Below are 20,075 nucleotides of genomic sequence, written 5' to 3'. Positions count from 1 at the left end.
CTGTCGGCGCCCCCTGATGGATAGCTGCAGATCAAGTTAGTGAGAAGCAGATTTTTCATGTATAGCAAAATGACTAAGTGACACTGCCAAATGCTACTGTATCACGACTAAGAAAATAAAGTTAGAGAATGTCTTGAACAAAGAAAAACAAATCACTCCAAATACAACTTTAGGTGAGTAAATGGTGAAGGAAACAACTAGAACATGGTTTAAAGCTCTAAAAAGTCAATTAGAGATAATAGATCTGCTTTGAGCTTCAGGTGGTTTTAAAATGTATATGTAATATGTTGAATTTGCTGTATCTTTCTTTGGTCTTGTGAGTTAAATTAGGTTTGTTGGTCTGAGTGCAGATAGTGCTCCTCCTGACGCTGCCTGGACCTGGAGCCTCCTCTGATAAGACAAAGTCTGGTCTTTCTCACTTCAGGACCATGTAACTGTCAAAGTCTGAATCGTCTTTCTATGGGAACACACTGACATCACATCACATCACTGAACTGCTCTATCGGAGTAAATATTTGGTAAATTCCATGAAATTACACTTTTAGGTGGACTGTACCTTATGTGAAATACTTTGACTGGTCCAATCATTTTAACTGTTGTTTCATAAAGATTCATGGCATGTAGAAACTTTAGAGTCGACATTTTATAAACCTTATTTACCACAGTGTGAAAGTGTCATAGAGTGTGATAGTGTGTCATAGAGTGTGTCATAGAGTGTGTCATAGAGTGTGATCGTGTGTCATAGAGTGTGATCGTGTGTCATAGAGTGTGTCATAGAGTGTGATAGTGTGTCAGAGTGTGTCATAGAGTGTGATAGTGTGTCATAGAGTGTGTCATAGAGTGTGATAGTGTGTCATAGAGTGTGTCAGAGTGTGATAGTGTGTCATAGAGTGTGATAGTGTGTCATAGAGTGTGATAGTGTGTCATAGAGTGTGATAGTGTGTCATAGAGTGTGTCATAGAGTGTGATAGTGTGTCATAGAGTGTGTCAGAGTGTGATAGTGTGTCATAGAGTGTGATAGTGTGTCATAGAGTGTGATAGTGTGTCATAGAGTGTGATAGTGTGTCAGAGTGTGATAGTGTGTCATAGAGTGTGTCAGAGTGTGATAGTGTGTCATAGAGTGTGATAGTGTGTCATAGAGTGTGATAGTGTGTCATAGAGTGTGTCATAGAGTGTGATAGTGTGTCATAGAGTGTGTCAGAGTGTGATAGTGTGTCATAGAGTGTGTCATAGAGTGTGATAGTGTGTCATAGAGTGTGATAGTGTGTCAGAGTGTGTCATAGAGTGTGTCAGAGTGTGATAGTGTGTCATAGAGTGTGATAGTGTGTCATAGAGTGTGATAGTGTGTCATAGAGTGTGTCATAGAGTGTGATAGTGTGTCATAGAGTGTGTCAGAGTGTGATAGTGTGTCATAGAGTGTGTCATAGAGTGTGATAGTGTGTCATAGAGTGTGATAGTGTGTCAGAGTGTGTCATAGAGTGTGTCAGAGTGTGATAGTGTGTCATAGAGTGTGTCAGAGTGTGATAGTGTGTCATAGAGTGTGTCATAGAGTGTGATAGTGTGTCATAGAGTGTGATAGTGTGTCATAGAGTGTGTCATAGAGTGTGATAGTGTGTCATAGAGTGTGTCAGAGTGTGATAGTGTGTCATAGAGTGTGTCATAGAGTGTGATAGTGTGTCATAGAGTGTGATAGTGTGTCATAGAGTGTGATAGTGTGTCATAGAGTGTGATAGTGTGTCATAGAGTGTGTCATAGAGTGTGATAGTGTGTCATAGAGTGTGATAGTGTGTCAGAGTGTGTCATAGAGTGTGTCAGAGTGTGATAGTGTGTCATAGAGTGTGTCAGAGTGTGATAGTGTGTCATAGAGTGTGATCGTGTGTCATAGAGTGTGATCGTGTGTCATAGAGTGTGATAGTGTGTCATAGAGTGTGATAGTGTGTCATAGAGTGTGATAGTGTGTCAGAGTGTGTCATAGAGTGTGTCAGAGTGTGATAGTGTGTCATAGAGTGTGTCAGAGTGTGATAGTGTGTCATAGAGTGTGTCATAGAGTGTGATAGTGTGTCATAGAGTGTGATCGTGTGTCATAGAGTGTGATAGTGTGTCATAGAGTGTGTCATAGAGTGTGATAGTGTGTCATAGAGTGTGATAGTGTGTCATAGAGTGTGATAGTGTGTCAGAGTGTGATAGTGTGTCAGAGTGTGTCATAGAGTGTGAAAGTGTGTCATAGAGTGTGATAGTGTGTCATAGAGTGTGATCGTGCTCTGAAGGGGGAGAGACTTTGTGCGGGAAGGAAAGTGAAAGCATCAAACTTATAAAACAATAAAAGGAAACGTGGTGATCTGTGTTAACACTTAATGCTCCACAGAAGTAAAATGTCCCTTGTGGCTCTTTAAAGTTTATCAAAGTTAATTAAAATCATGTCATTTTTAAAATGATGTGTTCAGTCTTTTCCACGACATCCTCATGTGTGTGAGCGTCTCTTCTGTTTGGGTCAAATTAATTAAAAAGCAGTGACGGCTCAGGTCACCTGAGTCCAGGAGTGTGACTCGAGTGCAGTCCCCCGGGTCAGAGCTGATGGGGCACACGTACACACCCCCAGTGCGATTGGCCAAGACTCCAGGCTCCGCCCTCTCCATCGGGGCGCCCACCAATAACCTGCAAAAACAATGAACATGTATTATATACAGAACAGATTATACAGACAGATCACATTATAATGTTATACATTATATGAGTTAAACATGAGTGAACAGATCACACGAGGTTTAAGTCACTTTTACTTTTACTCATTTTAGAAACTCTGACCATAATAAACCTGAGAGAGAGAGAGAGAGCTCAGGAGAGAGAGAGAGAGAGAGAGAGCGCTCAGGAGAGAGAGAGCTCAGGAGAGAGAGCGCTCAGGAGAGAGAGAGAGCGCTCAGGAGAGAGAGAGAGCGCTCAGGAGAGAGAGAGAGCGCTCAGGAGAGAGAGAGAGCTCAGGAGGGACAGAGAGCTCAGGAGGGAGAGAGAGCTCAGGAGAGAGAGAGCGCTCAGGAGAGAGCGCTCAGGAGAGAGAGAGAGCGCTCAGGAGAGAGAGAGAGCGCTCAGGAGAGAGAGAGAGCTCAGGAGGGACAGAGAGCTCAGGAGGGAGAGAGAGCTCAGGAGAGAGAGAGCGCTCAGGAGAGAGCGCTCAGGAGAGAGAGAGAGCGCTCAGGAGAGAGAGAGAGAGCGCTCAGGAGAGAGAGAGAGCTCAGGAGAGAGAGAGCGCTCAGGAGAGAGCGCTCAGGAGAGAGAGAGAGCGCTCAGGAGAGAGAGAGAGAGCGCTCAGGAGAGAGAGAGAGCTCAGGAGAGAGAGAGCGCTCAGGAGAGAGAGAGCTCAGGAGAGAGAGCGCTCAGGAGAGAGAGAGTGCTCAGGAGAGAGAGAGAGCGCTCAGGAGAGAGAGCGCTCAGGAGAGAGAGAGAGCGCTCAGGAGAGAGAGAGAGCGCTCAGGAGAGAGCGCTCAGGAGAGAGAGAGAGCGCTCAGGAGAGAGCGCTCAGGAGAGAGAGAGCTCAGGAGAGAGAGAGAGCGCTCAGGAGAGAGCGCTCAGGAGAGAGAGAGCGCTCAGGAGAGAGAGAGCGCTCAGGAGAGAGAGAGCGCTCAGGAGAGAGAGAGAGCGCTCAGGAGAGAGAGAGCGCTCAGGAGAGAGAGCGCTCAGGAGAGAGAGAGAGCTCAGGAGAGAGAGAGAGCGCTCAGGAGAGAGAGAGCGCTCAGGAGAGAGAGCGCTCAGGAGAGAGAGAGAATGCTCAGGAGAGAGAGAGAATGCTCAGGAGAGAGAGAGAATGCTCAGGAGAGAGAGAGAGCGCTCAGGAGAGAGAGAGCGCTCAGGAGAGAGAGAGAGCGCTCAGGAGAGAGAGAGAGCGCTCAGGAGAGAGAGAGAGCGCTCAGGAGAGAGAGAGCTCAGGAGAGAGAGAGCGCTCAGGAGAGAGAGAGAGCGCTCAGGAGAGAGAGAGAGCGCTCAGGAGAGAGAGAGCGCTCAGGAGAGAGAGAGCTCAGGAGAGAGAGAGAGCTCAGGAGAGAGAGAGAGCGCTCAGGAGAGAGAGAGCGCTCAGGAGAGAGAGAGCGCTCAGGAGAGAGAGCGCTCAGGAGAGAGAGAGCGCTCAGGAGAGAGAGCGCAGAGGCAGGACACGTCCCGTCACAGACAATGTCAAACATCCTGCTCTTGTTTTTCATTTATTCCACTCCTGTCCTTGGCTCTGGGTCATGTGACTCATTTATTCTTCTACAGAATATGAACAAAACAGAATCAGAGAGAGACAGAGAGACAAGAGAGACAAGAGAGGGACTACAGAGGGACAAGAGAGGGACAAGAGAGGGACAAGAGAGGGACTACAGAGAGACAAGAGAGGGACAAGGGAGGGACAACAGAGGGACAACAGAGACACAAACACACACACACAGACACTCCTCACACACACAGATGCTCCTGACACACACAGATGCTCCTGACACACACAGATGCTCCTGACACACACAGATGCTCCTGACACACACAGATGCTCCTGACACACACAGATGCTCCTGACACACACAGATGCTCCTGACACACACAGATGCTCCTGACACACACAGATTGGTGCATGTCACATTTTCATTAGGACATAAATGTGACACTGGAGCGTGTTCTGTTTTTTAACATAAACACTAGAGTAAAATATTCCCTAAAAAGGCTTTATACTCTGTGTGGGCGTAGGTCACATGATGCTCAGCAGATTATTTAATCTCACCTGAGTGAACCATCGACTCAGACTGAAGCTGCTCCAGGATGAACAGTGTAAACTCTGATGATTTCATTCTGTTTTGTTTGTAAATCATGTTTTTATGAATGTGACAGTGGGACGTCCTCAGCAGCTCTCACCGACGCCGAACATGAAATCTTATGATGTCATTGGGACGAGCCGCGTGGTCATTTAATTAACGCGCGGTAACAGGCCGTTGTCATGGAGACCAAGGAGAGCCGGGTGACCAGTGTGTCCTCTGAGGATGTCACATGACCAAACGTCTGGTTTAGGATCTCCACAGAGAAACTGGCACATGTGCAGGAGCCTCTGTGTCCACTGTGTCCACACAGGGGACAGCACACATGTGTCACAGGCAGATCACACGTGTGTGCAGGTCATGGGCAGATCACACGTGTGTGCAGGTCACGGGCAGATCACACGTGTGTGCAGGTCACGGAGCATCTGTTCATATAAGATGATGCTTCTAAATGATCGTAGTGTTGTTCCTGTGGTAAACGCTCTGTGTGTGACTCCGTGTGTGACTCCGTGTGTGACTCCGTGTGTGACTCCGTGTGTGACTCCGTGTGTGACTCCGTGTGTGACTCCGTGTGTGACTCCGTGTGTGACTCTGTGTGTGGAGCAGAGCTTTTATTACATGATCCACTCCATTCACATGTCTCACTGGGACAATGTAATAAACCGTGATGTGCTTTTAATCTTAACCAGTGTCATTCTGTGATGTGTTTGCATATTCTCCCTGTGTCTGGGCGGGTTTACCCCATCAACCCAAAACATGCTCAAAGTGTACAGCTCCCAAACTGCTCCTTTTCACAGCTTAAAACAAAACTTATGAAACACCAAATGAAGTAAATGTAAATAAATGTAAATCCATGCAGAATCTGAAACACTGAGGTACAATCATGAGGCTGAAGTCGTCTTGTCTCTAGATGAGGGTCAGAGGTGGGTCAGAGGCGGGTCAGAGACGGGTCAGAGGCGGGTCAGAGACGGGTCAGAGGCGGGTCAGAGGCGGGTCAGAGGCGGGTCAGAGGCGGGTCAGAGGCGGGTCAGAGGCGGGTCAGAGGTGGGTCAGAGGTGGGTCAGAGGCGGGTCAGAGGCGGGTCAGAGGAGGGTCAGAGGTGGGTCAGAGGTGGGTCAGAGGTGGGTCAGAGGGGGGTCAGAGGGGGGTCAGAGGTTCACCTGTACGCTCCACTGCTCAGGTCCTGGTGCAGAGCCACAGAGAAGCCGAACAGAGAGCGCCGCCCCCCGCTCTTCACCACAGACACCAGAGGGTCCAGGTTAAACGCCGTACACACAGCCAGCAGCACGCTCAAGAGCACAGGGGCAGAGGATGCCATCAACACACGGAGACTCCCAGACGCACACACACGCACACGTCCAGGCCGAGCAAACCTACAAAGACCAGACGTGAATGTTAAAATGGGATAATAATCATTTTAATTCAACATAAACACATCTGTATATTTGTACTTTATTCAGCAAGAAAACATTTGTCATCTTCTGCTACTTGAATTATTTTGAGTTAATTTGCCGTTTGAAGGAACAGACTTGACACTTGCTCAAATGAGAATCTAGTTTTGATCCATTAGTGTCTGATTTATGAAACTTTTGACAATCGTACTTTGTTTTTATTTAGTAACGTGAGTCTGTGTGCGAGTCATTCTCCTCATGGATCTGTAGGACTTTGTCTAAGTCCAGTTTACACTTTTATACATTTTTCATTCAAACACAATAAACAAAACACTTCTGTGAGGAATTACTCCTGTTGTGCACATGCATCACTTATGCAGAAAAAAACTATTCTGAATTTACTACAAAAAAAAAAAACAGAACAATAACACGCTGCTTTTCCATAACAATAAGCCTCTGCCGGAGGGAAATGAAATATTTGTACAAACACAGTAGTACTACAGTGAAGTACCTGAGCACCTGTAGCAGCTCACAGGGGAATCCTCATGTTATTGCCGTTTGGCTCGTCTCCTGTCGTCTTTGTCTCCTCCTCTGTCTCCTCCTCTGTCTCCTTTATCCTCTGTCTCCTCCTCGCTCTCGCCTCCTCGTCTGTGTCTTTGTGCGTCTCCGTCTCCAGACGTCTCTGGGCTGTGTGTGTGTGTGTGTCTCTTGTAGAAGACACACCCCTTGACACACATGCACATGCCCCCACAGCTGGAGACGAGCTCTGCCGTCTGCGTTTGATGTTCACTGAGGAGACAATAACTCAATGGGAAAAATAAATCTGAGTAGATAAACATGAAATCATAAAAATATGATTATAAATAAATTATTCAATAAATTATTCAGGTGATACTGGGGAAAGTCTGTAGCCTGAGATTTATCAGTTATTTATCAGATTTACCAGAATGTTCTCGTAAACTATGTTTAATACATTGAGCGTGTGTGTGTGTGTGCGGGGGGGTGTGTGTGGGTGTGTGTGTGTGTGGGGGTGTGTGTGTGCGCTCGGTGGTTTGCTCAACTGGTAAGTCATCTGACTTTTTACTCTGAGGTGTTAGTCCGTGGTTTTCTTTTTTTTCCTCTTGTTGCTTGTGGGACACCAAGGTCCTTGTGACGTCCTCAGTGTCTGTTTGTCTCTTCTGGGAGACAAACTCCTTCTGTGTGGACGACCTTCTCTCTCTTTGTCACCATCCAGTTTCACATTCCAGTGTTTGTGCTGTAGATCCTGGTGGTGTAGATCCTGGTGGTGTAGATCCTGGTGGTGTAGATCCTGGTGGTGTAGATCCTGGCGGTGTAGATCCTGGCGGTGTAGATCCTGGCGGTGTAGATCCTGGCGGTGTAGATCCTGGCGGTGTAGATCCTGGCGGTGTAGATCCTGGCGGTGTAGATCCTGGTGGTGTAGATCCTGGTGGTGTAGATCCTGGTGCTGTAGAGCCTGGTGCTGTAGATCCTGGTGCTGTAGATCCTGGTGGTGTAGATCCTGGTGGTGTAGATCCTGGTGGTGTAGATCCTGGTGCTGTAGATCCTGGTGGTGTAGATCCTGGTGGTGTAGATCCTGTGGTCCATGTAGAGGAGGTGACTGATGGTCGTCCTGTTCCTGAGTCGTGTCCATATTCAGTGTTGATGATTTGTCTGAGGAGGTTCAGACTCTGCAGAACAGCAGAGGGACAGGGCGTGTCCTTGGTCTATGTCACATTTGAGGGTCACTTGTGCCAGTGGCCATTGTCCTCAGGGTTGGTTTTCCACAAACTCCTGGAGCTGAAGGCTCTTAGAGTCCTGTGGATGTTGTACAGCTCCATTTAGTGATCCATGTGTGTGGCATTGAGTCGTAGATTTTCTTGTATCAGTCCAGACAGTGCACAGGTTGGTCCTACAGGTTCTGCAGTCTCGGACGACTGTTCTACCAGGAGCTGGTGTTTGGCTCCTCTGGTGTCTTTGCTCTTCTGTGCTCATGTATTGATCCATGTGTCACTTATCTCAGTCGTGATGATCCTGACATGAGCCTCCATGTTGTGGAGACAGATTGGCTGATAGTTGGATGGGGCTGTACCCTTTGAGGGATCCTTCTGGATCAGGATCGTACGCTCTTCGGTTAGTCATTCAGGGTGAGTCCCGTCCATTAGCAGCTGGTTCATTTGAGCTGCCAGACGCTCGTGGAGAGCTTAGAGCTTCTTTAACCAGTAGACGTGGATCAGGGCCTGGTCCAGTTTTTCACACCTGAGACTCTTTCCTGGACGTCTGCCACTCTGATGGTGATTCTGTTCAGGGAGGTTTCTGTGTTCTTCTCTCAGGCCCCCAGCCTCTGTGCATCTCTGTTATGTGAGGCCTCCTTCTCCCTTATGTCTGTCCAGTACTGTTCGGTTTCCGCCTTGGTGGTTTTCGGTTTTCTGCCATCGAGCGTACACTTTCACCGGTTGTGTTATCTCGTGTGTCCCTCTTTAGGCGGATGGCCCAGGCTCGGAGCCTTTGTTTGGAAGTTTCCAGTGCTTCAGGTAGGGCATCTGGCTGTACCTCTGACAGTTCATGCTGCCTTAATTTTAGCCTCTAACCGTCATTTCCACGGTGGGTATTGTTTCTCATGGCTCGTTGCTGTTACAGCCGAGCGTCTCTAGGATCACTGCTGCTGAAGTGTTTATCAGCTCATTGGTCTGTGGTTGATCACTCTCAACGCTGCATTCATATCTTCTAGGAGACCAACATATGGAACTTCTAGATATCCATCCATTTTCTTCCTCTTATCCGGGGTCGGGTCGCGGGGGCATCAGTCTAAGCAGGAACTCCCAGACTTCCCTCACCCCAGACACTTCCTCCGGCTCTTCCGGGAGGACCCCAAGGTGTTCCCAGACCAGAGAGACATAGTCCCTCCAGCGTGTCCTGGGTCTTCTCCGGGGCCTCCTCCCAGTGGGACATGAACACCTCCTCAGGAGACGTCCACGAGGTGTCCAGGAGGCGTCCCGGGGCCTCAGCAGCTCTACTCCGAGCTCCTCCAGAGTGACCGAGCTCCTCACCCTATCCCTAAGGGTGCGCCCGGCCACCCTGTGGAGGAAACTCATTTTAGCCGCTTGTATCTGTGATCTTGTCCTTTCGGTCATTACCCAGAGCTCATGAGGTGAGGCGAATGTAGATTGAGGGAAATTGAGAGCTTTGTCTTTTGACTCAGCTCCTTTTTTTTAACACAACAGACGACACAGCGATTGCATCACTGCAGACACTGATCCAACTGTCAATCTCACGCTCCATCCTCCCCTCAGTCCTGAACAATTCAATTCATTTTATTTTGTAACGCCCAAAATCACAACAGCAGTTGTCTCAAAGGGCGTTCATGTTTTGGTTGATGGGGGAACAAGACCCCAAGATACTTCAGCTCCTCCACTTGAGGCAAGGACTCTCCACCACCTGCAGAGGGCGCCACTTTTTTCCAGTCAAGAACCATGGCCTCGGATTTGGGATTTGGAGGAGCTGATTCTCATCTCAGCTGCTTCACACTCGACTGCAAACCGCCCCAGGGCTGCAGGTCCTGAAGCATTAGGACAACATCTGCAAACAGCAGAGATGAGATCCTGTGGTTCCCGAACCAGACCCCCTCCGAGTCCTGGCTGCACCTAGAAGTCCATAAAAACAATGACCAGAACTGGTGACAAAGTGCAGCCCTGGCAAAGGACACAGTCAAATGCCTTCTCCAGATCCACAAAACACATGTGGACTGTGGCAAACTCCCATGAGCCTCGAGGACCCGATGGAGAGTATAGAGCTGGTCCAGTGTTCCGCGACCGGGACCAAAACCACACTGCTCCTCCTGAATCTGAGGTTTGACTATCGGTCGGATTCTCCTCTCCAGTCCCTGGAGTAGACCTGAGGCTGAGGAGTGTGATTCTCTTGTAGTTGGAACACACCCTCCAGTCCCCCTTCTTATACAGAGGGACCACCACCCCGGTCTGCCAGTCCAGAGGCTCTGTCCCCGACCGCCACCTGATGTTGCAGACGTGTCAGCCAAGACCCACGACATCCAGAGACTTGAGGTACTCAGGACGGATCTCGTCCACCCCCGGAGCCTTGTCACCGAGGAGCTTTAACCTCAGTGACTTCAGCCAGGGTGATGGACGAGTCCACCTCCGGGTCCCCAGTCTCTGCTTCCTCCTCTGAAGACGTGACGGTGGGACTGAGGAGATCCTCAAAGTTTTCCTTCCACCGCCCGACAACATCCCATATATAATATATAATTGTTTAGATAGCACTAATCTTTAATTTCACACTCGTATTACAAAAACAAAGTGAAATACACACATAAGTGATTATCTCATTGTTTTCTTCATAATTTTTACTTGGATAAAATCAGTGTGTTGTTGACAAGACAAGGACCAGATGGGAAACAAGAAATGTTGCTTTTTATTTGTCAAAAAACATCTGTTGAATAAGTATTTTGCGTTTAACAGCAAGTACTGCTGGGAAGAATGCATAGCAAAGTTAAACCATAAAAAACTAACAAAACAAACCTCATCTTCCTAGGCCCTTAGAATCTTTACCGCCCCCGTGTGGTGCCTGAAGATGGCACAAGCATTAAAACATAAATAAGTCAGAGGATGAGATGTGCACAGATTTAGATACTACAGACAGTATGATTATACATGAAGTCCAGATGTTTACTCAGGTATTCTTTATTGACCTGCACGTCTTTATTGACCCGTCCTCACTGCTGCAAGGGGCCACTCGTCTGGAGCTGCAGGAAACCTCCACATCTTGAGCTGAACAGAGTCAAGGCGACTGGAGCAGCCGAGAGAATCTACAAACGCAGACAGGACGACCACAGCCGCACCCAGGACCCTCTGCAGAAGTTTACAACACACGCCTGATTCTAATCCAGTATTTGTTCAGACAAACTACACTTGACATGATTTTGTCATTTTATTTAAAAGAGTTAATGTCAAACAGAAAAATGTCCATGTGGAGCTAAGCAAACAACATGTGGTACATTTGAAAAGTGCTCAGGTGATACGGCCAGGAAAGAGGTCACTCCTCACACGTCAGGAGAAGAGGTCTCACTCCTCACGCCAGGAGAAGAGGTCTCACTCCTCACACGTCAGGAGAGGAGGTCTCACTCCTCACGTCAGGAGAAGAGGGCTCACTCCTCACACGTCAGGAGAAGAGGTCTCACTCCTCACACGTCAGGAGAAGAGGTCTCACTCCTCACACATCAGGAGAAGAGGTCTCACTCTCACATGTTGGTGCTCATTCGGGTTTGGCTGTTGGCAGCGGTCAGCTCCCCCTGGCTGCCTTCTCTGGGTGGGGACTGAGGACACAGAGACAGAGACACACAGAGACAGAGACAGGTGTAAATTAGCAGGTAAACAGATCGAGACTCAAATTACTGGGGTTGGACTGGACATTTGAGGGGTGTGGCGCGAGGGGCCGGGGCGCGAGGGGCAGGGGCGCGAGGGGCCAGTGTACCTTGACATGGATCTGGTTGCGGAGGACAGCTGCTCTGAGGATCATGGCTTTGGCTCGCCGCTGGAACTCTTTGCCCATGTGCAGAGACTTTTCAAACGTGGTGCTCCTCTGGTCCACGTCTCTGGCATAAAGGATCTGAAGAGAAAAGAACAAGAGCAGGACGAGTGCAGAGGAGGAGGAAAGATTGAAATTCTTGTTTTATAGGTTTGAAAAGTTTCAGAGTAATGAAAGACAGCACAGTTGCCCACCTGCCTTAAGAATACTACACGTACTACACTACACATACTACACTACAGTACTACACATACTACACTACAGTACTACACATACTACAGTATACATACTACACTACACCACAGTACTACACCACAGTACTACACATACTACACAGTCTGATGCCACAATGATAAAAACTATGTATAAACAACCTGTATGAAGAATGTCAGTTTTACTTTTCAACATAAAACATGAAACCATGTGGCTGCACTTTTTAGAATAAACTTGTGAGGAGTTATTGATGTTTTTATCTCAGAGTATGAAGTGTGTGAAGTGCTCGTGTGGATCAGTGTCTGTATCGACTCCTCCCTCTGGTCCATCACTGACCTTGCTGTGAGAGTCGATCCGAGCGTTGATGAGTCCCTCCAGGATGAGCTGGGTCAGCTCGTCCTCCAGAGCTGCTACGGTGGTGTTAAACGCCAGCGCCATCTTTGTCATGTCCGCCGACACGTACGGGCTGAAATACTGCGAGGAAAAGTACAGTCAATCCCAGAGCCGTCACTCACAGGCTTTACCACATGTCATTTTAAACAGCTGAAAAACTGGGACATTTGTTGTTGCAGTTCATGGTTTTAGACTTTTCCCATTGAAGATACAGACTTTGATCATTATCCTGGGCCCAGTGTTTCCTGGACATTCCACAGCACATCTCTATTTAAAAACATTTAGTACAATTTGTTGGACTAAAAATGTGATCCAGTGCTTCTATTTAATCTGTATAATTAAAATGTTACCATAAAAAAAAGTTGCTTTTATATAATATTGTGAATGTTAAATGAAGCAAAAAGCAGAGTTTGTAAAAACAGTCTATGGTTTATCTTGTTTTAGACGACGGGGGATAAACAGATCAACACTGTGCAGAAACATCTCTTCTGATTTCAGTCATGTCCAGGAGGACGGACTAGTCGCCTAGAGCATCACTGGACACTTTCAAGATGCATTACGGGAAATTTGTGCACTTCATTTTATACCAATAAAAACAACTAAATGGAACAATAAGCACATTTGAACACTTCTGTCAGCACATTACGTTTAATCATTTGCTTCATTATTTAGTTACATTTACAGTAGCAAAGACGTCTTTTGTTATGGATCAAACGTGGACGAGGGTTTAATATTTTGAATTTGGATGTTCCACAGATCAGTGTTGAGCCTAAAAAATACTGTATTCTTTTTGGCCCTTATCATTTGTGAGCATAAATGAGGCTGTGCTGTTTGTGTCTCACCTGGATCAGAGCCCTGTTCCTGATCTGACTGTACAGAGTCTTTATGTGAGGGGCCAGGTACATGTCCAAGAGCAGGTTGTCCTACACACAAGACACACAAGACACAATATGACAAAACTGTTCAGATCTCCCATCTCACAAAAACAGGCCTTACCTTCATCTCATCCAGAAGTTTGAGACATGAGGCGTATTTAGACTCATAGAATTTAAAGATAATGTCACGGATCTGAGGTTCCAGTTCTAGAAATAATTTAAAGGAGCTGAAAAAAAGAGAAACATTAAGCAGAGATTCCACAGTTCACTGTAAGAGCGAGCGCTGGACACTCACCTGCTGGAGATGACGTTACGCTGAAGCTCCTGTCGGTCGAACGTGGCCAGAGCGCACAGGCCTCCGTACACCGCCACGTTACTGGGAGACAGGAGCTGGACGAGACACACGGGGGGAGAAATACAGCGACAAAATCAGTCTGCGCCCAAACATTTACCCAGAAAACATGTGCAACGAGACAATAAACAACAAGCACCACATACTACAGAGAAACACAACAAACAAGATTATTAAACCTGTTTTATTCCCTTGACAAAAAACTAAACTACTGTAAGTACTACTAACTAAAAGTACTAATACTAAATACTAAACGTCCAGTATAGTTCAGCAGTCCTCTGGACAGTCACAGCGGTCAGAGGACACTTACCTCTGGACAGTCACAGTGGTCGAAGGACGCCTGCAGGAAGCACTTGGCTGCGGGTTTGTATTTCCGAGACGCCAACTCCGCCAGTCCTGAACAGACAAAGAGACAAGACAGAGGGACATGACAGAGGGACATGACAGAGGGACATGACAGAGGGACATGACTGAGGGACATGACTGAGGGACATGACTGAGGGACATGACTGAGGGACATGACAGAGGGACATGACAGAGGGACATGACAGAGGGACATGACAGAGGGACATGACTGAGGGACATGACTGAGGGACATGACTGAGGGACATGACTGAGGGACATGACTGAGGGACATGACTGAGGGACATGAGCTCTGTCCCATGATGCTCCTCTCTCTTTTACCTGCAGCACACTTCAGTTTGGTGAGAACTGCTTGATTCTGACTGTCTCTCTCGCCTCTTTGCTGAAAGAAAATATAGAAAATCATAAAAAAAACATTTGACCAATAATGTGTATTAAAGGTGCACTGTGCAACTTCTCTGGTGTAGGGTGTGCCCCCAAATTACAGGTCAGATCTGTGCAGAGGCTTCATTTTTAGCTTTCTACCTGTTTTATCACTGTTTCCTCATCAAAAACATGGAGAGGTTTTAGACGTCATCCCTGCATCAGCATTTTAGCAAAAACTACAGCCGCGCTCGAGCCGCGCTCGGGCGGCGCTCGGGCGGCGCTCGGGCGGCGCTCGGGCGGCGCTCGGGCGGCGCTCGGGCTCCTCCATAAACACACAAAAGCAGGACACAAAACTGCACACAACAACGTGACCAGCAGTTTCTTTAGTGAAATGCTCGATCGTTTTGTGGCACAAGCAAAACAATAAAAGGCAACAGTGATTTAAATGTTTATGTGTGAACAGTTATGAGACCTCCACAGCCTCCTGTGGTAAAGTTACACAGTGCATCTTTAGCACAGTGAGACGTGTAGACTGACCTCTGCGATCTCCGGGGTGGACTCTGCCTTGTTCACGTAGCTCAGGACATGGGACCAGTTCTGTAGGTAAACGCTGACCTGAGAGAGACCGAGAGAGACCAGGTGAGACCAGGAGAGACCAGGAGAGACCAGGAGAGACCAGGAGAGACCAGGAGAGACCAGGAGAGACCAGGAGAGACCAGGAGAGACCAGGAGAGACCAGGAGAGACCAGGAGAGACCAGGAGAGACCAGGAGAGACCAGGAGAGACCTTTAAAACACAACTTTAACGTCTTCTGCGTCCATAACTCTACTATGGTCTTCCTCTAGACCAGGGCTGTCAAACATATTGTCACCGGGGGCCACATTAGCAAAATATCTGCCTTCAAAGGGCCGGATGTAAAATAAATGTAACTACTTTTTTAACTTGTTAATTCACTGTTTCTGTATTTATTACTTGTTCAAGTTACAAATATTGCATATGCATTAGCCTAGATGTAAAAATGTGGCTGTGTAACTGCTTATCTCCTGATAAAATGACCTTTTAAGACCATCAGACCTTTGAGTTTACCCTGTTGAGGGCCACATGAAATGATGTGGAGGGCCACATTTGGCCCCCAGGCCTTGAGTTTGACATATGTGCTCTAGACCTTCTGTTTGTCACAGCTCTAACCTCAGCCTCTGCACCATGTGTCCAGTCCCTCCTCTGTGCCCCCTCCTCTGTGCCCAGTCCCTCCTCTGTGCCCCCTCCTCTGTGCCCCCTCCTCTGTGCCCCCTCCTCTGTGCCCCCTCCTCTGTGCCCCCTCCTCTGTGCCCCCTCCTCTGTGCCCCCTCCTCTGTGCCCCCTCCTCTGTGCCATATCTCCACCGTCCCTTCTCTGTATCACACATTCTCTCCTCCTCTGTATCCTCCTCTCCTCCTCCTCTGTATCCTCCTCTCCATCCTCCGTATCCTCCTCCTCTCCTCCTCTGTACCTTGATGACATTCAGACACATGTTGATGACGTGCTTGGCGCTGGTGCAGTAGTCTCGTGCTCTGGAGTAACACTTGAGGGCATTGCTGAGGTCGCCACAGTCCAGGTAGTGGTCACCGAGGTCGTCGTGTCCTCTCCTGCTCAGAGATCACGGGGTTATTCACCGCTCGACTCGACGGACGTCACATACTCGTACCAGATTTAATTTTAACACTGATAATAATTGAGCACAGGTTCACTGAGCTCAAGTGACATCATTACAGATCAACCGAACTTTAACACGAGTAGATTCTCAGCTTTTGTTTTGTTTCACTCATCTGTTTGTCTCATGTAAATGCCAAATGTTCCACAGTATGGGATTAACTTAATATCAATTCCAAGTGTTTTTTCTACCTCTGTATCTCCTCAGAGCTGCCATTTTAGGGAAACACTCCAGACAAATCAACATCTCCACACAGAGAAGATTTGCACACGATCCTCCAAAAACATTTAGTTTAAAAATTATGGTAAATGAGGAATCATTGTGGAAAAAGCAGATGTGATGTGGTTTATAATCTCTCAAATGGAGATGAGCAACATGAGGAACAAAGGAACATGGATTTATTTGACTAATATTGATCAATCTCTATTTTCTTTTGATTTTCTTCCATCTTATTAAAACCAGACAGATGGACTTCAGGCATAAAAAGCAAGGCCTCGAGATCAGTACAGTTTTTATTTTGTGTTGCTAGGACTCATAATATATTATATAATATATAAATATAAACATGTGATATCTGTGCACTAAAGTAAGTCTTTAGTTTCACTCATAAATGGTGAGAAAATTGTCGTTGACTTTCTGTAAATTGGATAATAAAGATAAGAAGCACTTACTGCCTCAGGACACTTATCCAGATTGACCCATTATAAATGATTGTTCTAAGTTTAATCATTTATACTATAAGATAAATTTGTGGAGCCAATAAATAAAAATAAAGATAAAACACTGGTTTTCTGGTGTGGTTCATTCTTTCAGAGACTGTACCTTATGCTTTCTTTGATGGAGTTGCCTTTGTAATTCTTGAGGTCCGTGTCCAGTTTTTCAAGTTTGAGCAAAGCCTTTTTCCTGGTGGATTCGGCCCATGCAGAATCCAACGGAGGAGGAACAGCGCCCCCATCAGGCACTGTGTCAGGTACTGCCTGCGCCTCTCTAAAAAGCACAAACATGACTTGACTTAGTGGCTCATTTCAAACTGAGATTTCTAAACCCGTGTACTTCTGCTAAGAATCTAGTGACCAGTAAATGTATTATTTTACATTACACAGCGAACCCTCAGATAAAAGTTACATCGTGCACAATTAATTTAAACCAAAGCCGTTATTTAGCGTGCCGTTATTTAGCGTGCCATTATTTTTTGCGTGCCTTTCTAAGCGTGTGGCTTCTGTCAGCTTGCGGTGGATCTCCTCGTAGGTGTCCACGTTGAAAGTTCTCTGTACAAAGGTGAGGGCCATCTTCAGGGCCTCCACCCGGAGCTGAGGGCAGTGCTCAGCGATGAACTGCAGCCTCTCGATGCGCATCAGCCCGCTGTAGCTGGTGGCGTACTGCTCCAAGTCCTGCACAAAGGCACAACAACAGGACATTTGGTTTATACAAGACTTTTGTATAGATAAAAGTTCAAACATTATGAGACTTTCTGGGCCGACTACAAACAGGTAATAGTCTTCATCACTTTATATGAACAATCAGGATATCGGCTGAACCAATATGTGGAAGCAGATCCAGCAGTGTTTTGAGTATATCAGATACCAGAATCAGATCAGTGCATCCATAATAAAAACAACAAGAACAAAAGCACATTTTAAAATATTTTTAAGTAATAAATACCAGTGTTGGGTTCTCCACGATGTAGTTTGTGTCTGGAGCATTCTGCTGGTCGTCCTGGGGGTCTGCGTCGATCTGCATTGGCTCCACAGCTCCCTGAGGCACAACAACAGAACCAAGACTATTCAACATCAGCTTTGTCCGACGGCACAAACTTCACACACTTCAGTGGCTGAATGCACCTGTCACTCATTTAGCTCAGGGTAGTGGGGATCAACAGGTTTTTATTTCCACATTGTCCAGCTCAAAACTATCACATTTTAAAGTTAAATTTTAAATGTCATATTAAGTCCTTGTGAAGAAGCTTTAGGCCTCATGGTCAGTCAGGACAGGAGAGCTGCAATACTTTATGTGAGTTTTTTGGTGGAGGGTTCACCACCTGCTTGTCTCCATGGAGATGATGTCACTTTGCCTGGAATGTTCCATAGTATGAAATAAAACTGAAAACCCCACGGTGCAAGTTTTCTAGCAAAATAAGAGACTGAAATAAAAGCATTCATTAATTACAGGTAAACTATTATTGCACTTAAAACCTTGCTTGCTTCTCCACTGACATGACTTGTAAATTTTCTTTTTCCCTTCACTAGGCCAAGTTATGTCTGTGAAGAGGCAAGCCCCTCTGTGCATGGATACTTTCCACTTTTACAAGGTTTTTAGTGCAATAAAAAGTCCATATTGGATATTTGGCTGAACTCTAACACAGTGGGGCTTTACTAGCAGGTGGTAAGTTACATGTCAGATCTGTGGAGAGGTGAATCTGATGACAGTAACAACATATGTTTACTTCTTATTATTTATTTTTAATCTTTTTTTGTTAATGGTTTCTTACTCTTATTAATGTATTCATTATTTTAGTTGGATTCTAACCACCAGTCATTTAATAATTGCAAGAAATATAATGATGATAATGAAATAAGGAAAAACAATGACCTCACCAAAAACAAGCAGGTGGCAGACCTCCACCAGAAAAGTTACAGAGTGCAGTTTTACAGTTAAATGCAGATGTGTGTAATCCCTCAGGTCTGATCACAGTAAAAGCTCTGAGCAGAGGGATGTCTTCACTCTCACAACTCTGTGCCGTTGACAGATTTAACTTTGAGCTTTTATTAACTGTAGATTTCATTTTAGAACAGGCCTGAGTGTTAGCCGCTAACCTGCTAACAACAATTACACAACAATGTCAACTAGAAGTTAAAATGTGCATCATTCTACAATATTTAAAACGTAAACAACGTCCACGGCTGATTTCACAACGACTCGTGTCAAACTGTCAACTCCTGACAGACACAACACAGGACATGCTAAACATGCTAAACATGCTAATCTAAAATCATCTAAATGAAGCTAATCTACATGAAGCCATTTACAGTGACGGGGGATTTAACGTGTAAACTGCGACAAACCACTGCCTAACTCGTGTCCGGTGCGTGAAAGTAGGAAAAATCCCACATATTAAACACAAACAGAGACGTTAGCTTAGCCGTGTTAGCTCTGGGGGAGGCGAGCCGCTCCGGGTCTGCGGCCGTTACTCCGGTTATTTACCCCCGTGGCGGCGCGGGACAGCACCGGGACCGGTCTCACCTGAAAGTTAAACACCTGGACGGGCAGAGGCATCTTCTCCGGGGTCCTGGTGTGTGTGGGGGGGTCACAGCGGAGACGCGGAGGGGACAAACGCCGCCAGAAGTGTCCGCACGATCTGCAGCAGCGGCGGACGATAGGGGTCAGTGCGCATGCGCTGTGAACTTTTTGTGTGTTGTAATAAATGTAGGCAAATTATTCTAAACATGCACATAAGAAATAGACACAATATGTATACACAGATTATATGAAAATGTGAAATTAGATGATTGAGATTGGTAAATTTACTTATTTATAGTTGTTTATAGTTTGTTTGTGGCCGTGTGTCTTTGGAGCTTTACCGCCACCTTCAGGGCAGGCGTGGTTTTACAAGTGTGGACACAGGAAAATCTTCTACATTTTTACTTTTGAGAAAAGGTGGGTATTGTACTCAAGTAAGAGTCACATTATTTCAAAATAATATTACTCAAATGATAATTTATTTAAGTGGCTGTTATTGCAAAAGATGTACACAAAACATAGACCAGGACTAAATCATATTTGAAGCTACAAGGAACTCATATTATTTTATATTGTCAATATAATGTCACTTGTAGGCTTACACACACTAAGTCTACAAGTGACAGCCCTGAGACATCCTGCGTCATGATAATCCTCTGGGTGCTGATCATGGAGCTGCAGAGCCACAGCGCGCGTCACACGCTGGAAAAACACACCCACGTCATTTAGTGGGCCAGAGCAAAAGAATCTACTGTTTGTACAGCCAAGATATCAAGAATCATACAGAGGGTTATTAACCATTTAAACAAAATCTGAGCTCTAGGCTCTGTCTTCTGAAATGTGAAGTCATCAGAATGTCTCCTGTAGGACCTGAAGCCCGTT

The 20,075-nt window shown here is 46.3% G+C and overlaps 2 protein-coding genes across 2 annotated transcripts in view; both read right to left on the bottom strand.

Moving 5' to 3' along the window:
• The window catches only part of LOC117374612 (integrin alpha-3-like), a 28,548-nt gene extending 22,455 nt beyond the window's left edge, over positions 1 to 6,093 (bottom strand). Inside the window, exons 1-2 of the mRNA XM_055223750.1 lie at positions 5,936 to 6,093; positions 2,528 to 2,655 (exon numbers count right to left, since the gene is read on the bottom strand). Coding sequence (XP_055079725.1) covers positions 2,528 to 2,655; positions 5,936 to 6,093 — 286 coding nt within the window. The remainder of the gene's footprint in view (positions 1 to 2,527; positions 2,656 to 5,935) is intronic.
• Positions 6,094 to 11,094: 5,001 nt separating this feature from the next.
• On the bottom strand, positions 11,095 to 19,329 carry gps1 (G protein pathway suppressor 1). Its single transcript, XM_033971535.2, has 14 exons — positions 19,197 to 19,329; positions 17,619 to 17,711; positions 17,157 to 17,347; positions 16,779 to 16,943; positions 15,756 to 15,891; positions 14,804 to 14,881; positions 14,222 to 14,282; positions 13,848 to 13,933; positions 13,481 to 13,575; positions 13,307 to 13,412; positions 13,153 to 13,233; positions 12,254 to 12,391; positions 11,651 to 11,785; positions 11,095 to 11,492 (listed from the first exon to the last, which is right to left on the bottom strand). Exons 1-14 carry the CDS (start codon positions 19,227 to 19,229, stop codon positions 11,418 to 11,420), a joined length of 1,473 nt encoding a protein of 490 aa, XP_033827426.1. The 5' UTR covers positions 19,230 to 19,329; the 3' UTR covers positions 11,095 to 11,417.
• Between the last annotated feature and the right edge of the window lie 746 nt (positions 19,330 to 20,075).

Source organism: Periophthalmus magnuspinnatus, chromosome 8, assembly GCF_009829125.3.
Source record: "Periophthalmus magnuspinnatus isolate fPerMag1 chromosome 8, fPerMag1.2.pri, whole genome shotgun sequence".
Classification (NCBI taxonomy): Eukaryota; Metazoa; Chordata; class Actinopteri; order Gobiiformes; family Gobiidae; genus Periophthalmus; species Periophthalmus magnuspinnatus.
This window is presented reverse-complemented; position numbering and strand designations above follow the sequence as displayed.

Excerpts from the sequence above, each read along its gene's own strand:
- gps1 (XM_033971535.2), bottom strand. The coding sequence starts at position 19,229 with ATGCCTCTGCCCGTCCAGGTGTTTAACTTTCAG. Across the intron at positions 17,712-19,196 it reads TCCAGGTGTTTAACTTTCAG|GGAGCTGTGGAGCCAATGCA; the intron begins GTGAGACCGGTC and ends GTTGTGCCTCAG. Across the intron at positions 14,283-14,803 it reads CCACCCCGGAGATCGCAGAG|CAAAGAGGCGAGAGAGACAG; the intron begins GTCAGTCTACAC and ends ATTTTCTTTCAG.